The following is an 8,657-nucleotide window of genomic DNA, read 5'->3' on the forward strand; positions in this document are numbered from 1 at the left end:
CTTTCTGGAGGGAGCGGCAAGAGCGGAGAGGAGGAGAGGCACGCGGACAGTGTGCCGTGGTTGTTGCCAGAGAGCTTCCACTGACTAGGACCAGTGAGTGCCTGGATTGTGAGTTGCAAGGAGCGAGGTGACTTGGCTGTTTTGAAGCCTATGAGGTGGTGCTCTAAGAAGTGTACTCTAACCCGGGCTGCATGATGACTTCGAAAGGGGAGGGGCACCTGGCATTCAGGACTCCCTCGGCAGCCCCATCACATTCCTTTTGGGGATAGTCATGTAAGCCCAGGGTATGAACAGCGATTGCCTGTGGCCTCCAGCCCACCTTCTCTTTTGGCTTCAGGAAGGGCCACGGAGTGTGTCCTTCACAGGGCTTCGCCCCTGAGATGAATTGCAGCAGGCTCTGGCACCCAATTCCATCCTCTGGTGTGGAAGCACCCAGGCCAGGTGCTCCTCCAGGTCCCTGAGTGTGTGCGGACGGGAGAACTCCCTGGGCCTGTGAAGACACCTGCGTGGGGAGAGCCTCGCTGGGCGGTGAGGTGGCTGAGCGCCTTCATCAGAAGTGGAGAGCACCTGTTAGTGTGGTGACGGCAGGTGCACACACCCCAGGGTCCTAGTCACGTGTGCCCAGCTACACATCAAGATGACTCGCGATGGAAAAAGAGGAGGGAAAACATACGACTGTTCTGCATTTTACACTTGGTTTGGGTTGTTTCTTGCTCGTCTATCATTTTCACCCCTTCTGGGAAGTGGCAGGATGAGAAAGATTTGTTGTGGCCGTGAAAATGTTGGCATCTTTTCTACTAGGTTTTTTTTAAAAATGTGGTCAATACAAAGGGGCTTCAACAAGTTTGTGGGGAAAATGATCTTTTTTCCTTTAATTTCATTACCATACAAACCTTTTGCAGCCCTCCACCCCCACCCCTTATGTGTTATACATTTGACATTTTGACAGTCTTCACAAGTCCAGCGTTTATCACCTTGTTTTCGTTCTTGGTATCACAGTAAATATTGTCAGCCACTTCAGCTGCCCTACGCACGTGGGGGAAATGACTCCCCTGCCCGGCCGACGGCCCTCAGACCCCTCTGGTCTCGGGGTGAAGTCACTCCACACCAGTCTTTCCACCAGGCCAGTGGTTCTCAACCCTCCTAATGCCATGACCTTTTAATACAGTTCTTCATGTTTGACCCCCAACCATAAAATTATTTTCGTTGCTACTTCATAACTGTAATTTTGCTACTGTTATGAATCGGCCGACACCTATGAAAGGGTCATTCAACTCCCAAAGGGGTCGCGACCCTTATGTTGAGAACCGCTGTACTAGGCTGAGTCAGAGCCTTCAGTGAGGGGAGGCCAAGGGCACGGCAAGTGTGCAAGTGTTTCTGAGAAAAATGAAGATCGAAGGATGGGTCGGACAGAACAAGTGCCAAGAAGTTTCCATCTTGGTTCAAACTCCCGATTAGGATAAGCCTTACCAATTTTGGTGTAGTGCCTTTACTTTTCTCCTTTATATCCTGATTTTTTAAAGATTAAGAACATGAGAAGAGTTAAAAGGTAAGATGCAAACAACATTCTTGTGTTAAGATCTCTTTAGCTATCAAACCTTAATCAACTAATCTCTCCAGTCCAAGACCTAGTGTCCCCCCCCCCCCAGTGAGGCAGTTGTCAGCTGACTTGTCTTTTCATCACTGTCACGCATTCCACAATAGCAGTTCCCTGCAAAGTGCTTACCACCACAGGGTCTGCCAGACAGCCGTCCCCATGTGGGCAGGGACAAAGGGGAAGACTATGGGATAAAACTGTTTCTCAAAAGGTAGGCTCTAGGGACAACCCAAGCTGATGGCTTAGTCACATACACCTTGCGCTCTCCCTGCAACAAGGACAAAGACGCAGTGAAACATGCGGATGATGACGTCGGCACCCAGAAGCGCACCCAGATGGTAAAGCACCGAAGGGAAGGAGAAAATGAAAACGGTGGACAAGGGGATGGGCGCACTGGGGGCCATCAGCTGACCTGGTACAGCATGGCCATCCTGAGCCAAAGCGAGCAGTGTTCCCGGGTGAAGACGTTGACTGAGACTCCGAATGTGTCAGCATCTTTGGATCTAACTGCACACCCTCCACAGATTTGAGAACTCGCATTGGGCCGGAATTCTCGCTCTCCTTGCCTTGGAATGATACTGCATGTGATACCAGCTTTCTAAGATCCGTTCTCTCCTCTCACCAGGAAAGGTTCTCAGGTTCTGGGTTACCTCCAGGGGCTGATTATTCAGAAAGGAAGGTAAGCATAGGCTCACTTGTGCTTACTAATCAGTAGGGAACCATGCCACACGTTTTTCTACTACCTCAAAGATTATCCATAAAGGAAATGGCCACTACACATGTGTAAATAAGCACAAGTAAACCTGTGCTTACCTTGCTTACAGGTTACTCTGTTCATGCGGGGGACTGTACATTTGTGAAGAGGCTTTTTGATTCTATAGGAAGGTGCTGTGGGTTAGAGAGAAATGCTAGCCCTACCTAAAAGTGGAATCTGTGGTGGAAAATGAGAACTTGTTCACCACGGATCAGTAGGTAAATACAAGTAAGCCCGTGCTGACCTTGCGTATCGGGTAAGTTGACGCTGGCTACCTCCACGAAATGATCGTCATGTCACCCACTTGTGGGTCTAGCCCAAGGCGACCATCAGCATTGAGCTCTGCTTCTCAGACGGCCAGGATTGACTGTGAGAGCCGCTAACTGATCAGGTTAAATTCATTAATGGTCTTATAATAATGAGCAATCCCTAGCTTAGGAACGAGAGACTGTTGAGTGTCCTAAGTCCCAGCAGCAACATTAGCGGGCACAAACATCTCTTGGGAAGCTGCTGACAGGATTCCCAGGATCCACTCAGAAAGAGCCGGAAGGGGTAGTCCTAAGGTGGGCGTTTCACCAGCATCCTAGACGATTCTGATTAATGGTCGCTGGGATCCTGGGGGAGGAGTGCAGCCCTGCCTTGGCAGGGCTGATTGGTATCACACTGGGGGGTCTCAGTGGCTGTCAAAGCTGGGGTGGGACTTCCTTGATGTCCTGCAGCTGTTGCCAGAAGCCTAATCTCTAGGCTGGCTGCTCCCTGCCAGTCTTCCCTGTCTCCGTCTATGGCAGCTCCACCCTCCCACTTTTTCACACCAAAAAAATGCAAACATCATCTCGGACGCCTCTCTTACACCACACAGTTCAACACCACGCGCCCTTGTGGCTCCACCTTCAGAACATTCCAGATCTGGTTCCTTCTCATCTGCTCTACCACCACGTCTGACTGCTGTGGCAGCATCTTTCTTTGTGTATCATAAATCAGGTCTTGTCCCTCAGCAGCCTTTCCAGTTTGAAGCAGCCCTGGTGACACGGTCCGGTGAACGTTGGAATACTAACTATAAGGTTGGCGGTTCAAACCCACCAGCCACTCCACGAGGAAGCTGTTCGGTAAAAGTGTATAGCCTTAGGAAACCCTAAATAGAGTCGTAATCAACTGGATGACCGTGGGTTGATGATAGTTTCAGATTCATAATAGCCTTTCATGGGATTCTCACCATTTGTTACCTGTGTTTTTTTGTTCTTGGGGGTGGGAGGGATGTGGAGTAGAAAATTAGTCTACATTCCAATCGACTTGTAAACATCTCAAGTTTGATTTGTATAATGCCAAGTGAAGGACTCCATCTCCCTCTCCCATAGACAAGGATGGCTAACGTGTCGCTTTTCCGTTCCATTAACCTAAGTCTCCGTGTCTGTTGTTGCTCCTGCTTCACAGTCCGCTCTTAGGACGGGAGGGAGGTCTAAGCACGAGCCTTCCCAGAACAGCTCACATCGAGGGAATCCAAGACAGATCTGCTCCCACTCGGCTCGGACGTGTGCTGACCCTGCATGACAGTCGCTCTGCCACAGAGCGTCCTCGGGGCTGCAGATCTTCTCGGCCCCTCTCCAGGGGAGAGGCGGGTGGGCTGAAGCCCACCGACCTTTTGGCTAGCCGCTGTGCCACCAGGACTCCGCGAGGGCAGAACAGGGCAGCTGCTCCGTTTTCTTTGTCCTTGGTTGTCCTAAAAAGCACACCCTTCAGTTCCACGTTGAATGGCCGCTTGGTCTTCGTGTTGAGCCATGTGTTCAGAATAAATGTGATTTGAGTGTGATCCGGTGGTGAGGCAGGGGGCTGAAAGCCATCCTGGTTTTAGACCGGAGGAGGCTGAGGCCAACAACAGTTTCTGGAAAGCCGCTGGAGCAATTGTTGAAACTGGGCTGCGGAGCCTCCTTCCCTTGTTTTCGGAGTGTTAGGAGGTGCGCAGGGGTGGGCGTGAACCCCTGGAGCTATGCTTCTTGACACATTCTCCCCAGCATTCTCCCCACCCTCAGCCCCACCTTGTTGAGTCTTCCTAAACTGGAGAAAACAGTTCTTGACACACCCAAATTACATTCATTTCTTTTTACTCAAAAAAGTCTCCTCCCTTTTCGTAAACCAAGAATAGAAAAAGTCTTTATGCAAAATTTTCCCCATGGCAACAATTGATATTTTTACCATTACCTACTCCTGTTATTTCTGCCTAGGATCCCTGGTAGTACAGTGGATTATGTACTGGTTGGCTAACTGTAGGTCAGCAGTTCAAGATCACCAGTTGCTCCACAGGCGAAAGATGAGGTTTTCTGCTCCCATAAAGCGCTACTCTCAGAAACCTGCAGGGCAGTTCAACTCTGTCCTCTAGGGGCGCCATGAGGGGGGAAGGGCTGAGTGGCAGTGAAGCTTTCTTTTTAGGTTTTGTTTGAGTCTTTGTGGTGGTGGTTTTGTTTTGCCTTGAGTTTTGCCACTTTCCTGTCCACTATTCAACATTATGCCAAATTTCCTATTGATATCAAAATGGAATTTCTCATCTGAGCCATCTAGGCCCTGTACCAAATCTTGAGTCAATGACTTGATTTGTACTAGGTGCCTAATCAGATTTTCCACTGGAGGAAAGTTTACTCGTCCTGCCAACCCCACTGCTTGATGCTTCAAGAACTCAAGAACTAGAGCAGTGGTTCTCAACCTGTGGGTTGCAATCCCTTTGGGAGTCGAACGACCCTTTCACGGGTCGCCTGATTCATAACAGTAGCAAAATTACAGTTTGAAGTAGTAACAAAAATAATTTTATTGTTGGGTCACCACAACATGAGGAACTGTATTAAAGGGTCAAGGCATTAGGAAGGTTGAGAAGCACTGAACTAGAGGAAAGTTGTATGTTTCATTGGTGCTATACTGCACCCTGATTGGCTCATCTCTTCCTTGTGACCCTTCTGTAAGGGGATGTCCAGTTGCCTACAGATGGGCTTTGGGTCTCCACTCCACACTCCCCTTCATTCACAATGATACGATTTTTTTGTCCTTTGATGCCTGACAACCTGATCCCTTCAACACTTCGTGGTCACACAGGCTGATGTGCTTCTTGCATGTGGGCTTTAAAGGTTACCTTTCACTGTTATGTTTTCACTTGATGATACAAGAATTTCTCTTGATCGGATCATTGGAGATATGCCGCTATATCCTCCCCATTAATTTGCTTGCTTTCTGTTCTCACTGGACTCAGGAGTGAGTGAATATTGGTGTTTCATGTTCTATTCCCTCCCATTTCCTTCTTTCAAACCTAGACCTGGAGCGTGACTGCCGCTCACTGAGGGCAGAGTAGCTTTCTTCCTCTGAAGCGGCACTGGACACCAGCAGTCCGTGTCATCAGCATCCTCCCGGATGCTCCAGCTCCTGCCAGCTCTAGGGGACCTGGAGGCTGAGGTGTGTGCAGCCACTTTGCCACCTTGTGGTCATGCTTGGGATCAGCAGCCCCCTGTGTCCTGGGAGAAAACACTCTCTTCCAGCCATGGGATGGACCACCTACCATCTCACTGACCATTTCCCTTAGGGCAGCGGTTCTCAACCCCTTTGGGGTGGTTGAACGACCCCTTCACAGGGGTCACCCGATTTATAACAGTAGCAACATTACAGTTATGAAGTATCAAGAAAAGTAATTTTATGGTTGGGGGTCACCACAACATGAGGAACTATATTAAAGGGCCGAGGCATTAGGAAGGTTGAGAACCCCTGCCTTAGGAAAATGACGTGCTGCAATTCTCTTGTGTGTTTACAGTACCAACGACTTCTTTCTTTCTCTTTTATTATGATTATTTTAAATGAGCAATACTGAAGCCTCCCCTTGCTCTACGCTAACTGCCTAGGGAACTGGAACTGTCCCAGACTTGTCATACTACTGCGTGGGGATTCTGCGGGTGCCATAGTCCACCTAATCAAGCATGTTCTGTAAGCTGTTTGTCTGCTCTTTAAGGCTTCTATACATCTATGTATATATAGACATATATTTGTGAGAAAGTAATACATCTATTCTAAGTTCTAAGAGAAGAATTAATATAAAGACCTCACTTGATAGTTTCCTCTACTTTTGCCTCCTTTCAGGAGGTTGTTGCTATTTGGATGAGTCACAAAATTGCTAATATTTTACTATTTTGATCTAGAAATCTGGCAGTTTCATTTCAGCCTAACATACACTTAGTGGCTGGCTTTCATTTACAGCACTCTAGCCTCTGCTTAGCTCACCAACTGTAAAATCAGACCCATATGGAAACAGTAAGCAGCCCTCGTTGCCAGAAGGCAAAGCAATTTCATTCCCCCTGGGTTGAATGTTATTCCTGTCTCTTCAGCATCAAAACCTATTTGTTTATTGCAAATCTAAACTGATTTTATGGTGCAGACGCCGTGCCTATGATGCAGCTTGGCAGCGCCAGTGGTGGAGTCCCTTAATCCTTTTAATGCACGTTTGTTTTATGTTTCAGTCTTCAGGTACAATGGTGCCAAGGAGACCTGCGAGCAGAACCACAGGCAGTGCTCGCAGCATGCCTTCTGCACCGACTACACCACCGGCTTCTGTTGCCACTGCCAGTCCAGGTTTTACGGAAATGGGAAGCAGTGTCTGCCAGAAGGTGATTGGCAGGGGGCTGGGTGGGGGCTGTTCTGTGGGCATTCCTGCAGCAGGCTTGTTTTCAGCCACGCTGTTGGTTGACCTGGGACCCTGCTCCCTGATCAAAGAACGAGCCACACAGAGGTGCTCAATACATTTGAGGACTAAACATATTTGGGCTGATTGCCCGATTTGAGCATTGTCTTGAAATGTTCCCCACTTTCCCCCAGCTCAGTTAGAGCCACCTCTGAGAGGAGAGAGAGAAGGTGGGAGCAAAGGGAACACGGAGTTGCTCTGTAGCTAACCAATCGGCTCGTGAGAGAGTGGGTCTTGGGAATTGTCAGTGGGATTGTTTGACTTGTGGGCTTCCACCGCCACCGATGAGTGTATTTGCTGTCATTTAGGGGCGCCTCATCGAGTCAATGGGAAAGTGAGTGGCCACCTCCATGTGGGCCACACACCTGTGCACTTCACCGATGTGGACCTGCACGCTTACATCGTGGACAATGACGGCAGAGCCTACACAGCCATCAGCGACATCCCAGAGCCCGCGGCCCAGGCCCTCTTGCCCCTCACCTCCATTGGAGGCCTGTTTGGCTGGCTCTTTGCCTTAGAAAAACCAGGCTCAGAGAACGGCTTCCGCACCGCCGGTGAGTGGGGAGCTTAGGAGGGCTGATAATCCAACAGTGAGTCAATGGCTCCTTGGGCCTGGTCTGGGCCTTTATATAGTGAAGGAGGGGGCTTAGTGAGTGTTTTGTGTCCTAGAGCTACAGGTGCCTCGATTTATATCACAGTGTGTAGAGGTGGTTTGGCTTTCTTTGCATGATTGACCATGCTTTCTTCCAAATGTTCTCCAAGCTGCTCGGAGAAGCAGGAGTTTTTATGTCCTTTCATGCCCATGTGTTGAAATGTATTGGCCAGACTTTGCTTATGTTATGCACAGACATGTCAACAGGCACGCAGTCACCTTCGGGGCACCTGGAGGAGCTCTAAAGAACCCCTGGGGCACTGGGTTAGGTATGAGCTGCTAACTGCAAGGTCAGTCAGTGGTTCAAACCCACCAGCCACAGGCTGTACGATGCAGTTTTGCTTTATCCTCCCAGGTGTCTGGGAGTGGGAATCAACTCACTGGGGCCGTGGTGTTTCAGCAGAGCTGTGGTGGGGCAGTGGTTAGGCACTTGACTGCTAACCCAAAGGTCAGAAGTTCAAAAGCCACTAGCTACCCTAAAGGAGCAAACAATCACACTCTTTCTGTAGAGGTTGGAGGCTGGAGACCCTAAGGGGCAGTTAGTTCTACTGTTCTATGGGGTCCCTATAGATTGGAATCGATTTGAGTGGCAATGAGTTTAATGAGAGACGAATATACTTGGAGGGAAAGAGACTGGCTTCCCCACTTTTGTGCCCCTTGTGTCTCTGGCTTAGAACACCTGACAAGAGTTTAAACTGCACATAAATAAATCCCCTGGGGGTCTTGTTGTAATGCAGCTTGATTTGGAAGGCCCAGGAAAGGGTGCATGGGTCTGCATTTTCAACAAGCTCCGTCCAAGGACCACCCTTTGATAGCGAGGGTGTATAGGACAGTTCATGGTTTCTCCAGCGCCCTGCCTGAAAAATCTTATTTCCTGGTGAATTTATCTTTTTTAAAAAATTATTTATCATTTTATTGGGGGCTCTTATTACAATCCATACATCCATTG

General features: G+C 49.0%; 1 protein-coding gene across 1 annotated transcript in view; it reads left to right on the forward strand.

The window, feature by feature from the left end:
* The window catches only part of NID2 (nidogen 2), a 76,314-nt gene that overhangs the window by 34,204 nt on the left and 33,453 nt on the right, over positions 1 to 8,657 (forward strand). Inside the window, exons 5-6 of the mRNA XM_045287635.1 lie at positions 6,836 to 6,982; positions 7,365 to 7,610. Coding sequence (XP_045143570.1) covers positions 6,836 to 6,982; positions 7,365 to 7,610 — 393 coding nt within the window. The remainder of the gene's footprint in view (positions 1 to 6,835; positions 6,983 to 7,364; positions 7,611 to 8,657) is intronic.

The sequence above is a fragment of the Echinops telfairi genome, unplaced genomic scaffold (genome assembly GCF_000313985.2).
Source record: "Echinops telfairi isolate 266 unplaced genomic scaffold, ASM31398v2 ScPeMD7_18;HRSCAF=68, whole genome shotgun sequence".
In the NCBI taxonomy this organism is placed as follows: Eukaryota; Metazoa; Chordata; class Mammalia; order Afrosoricida; family Tenrecidae; genus Echinops; species Echinops telfairi.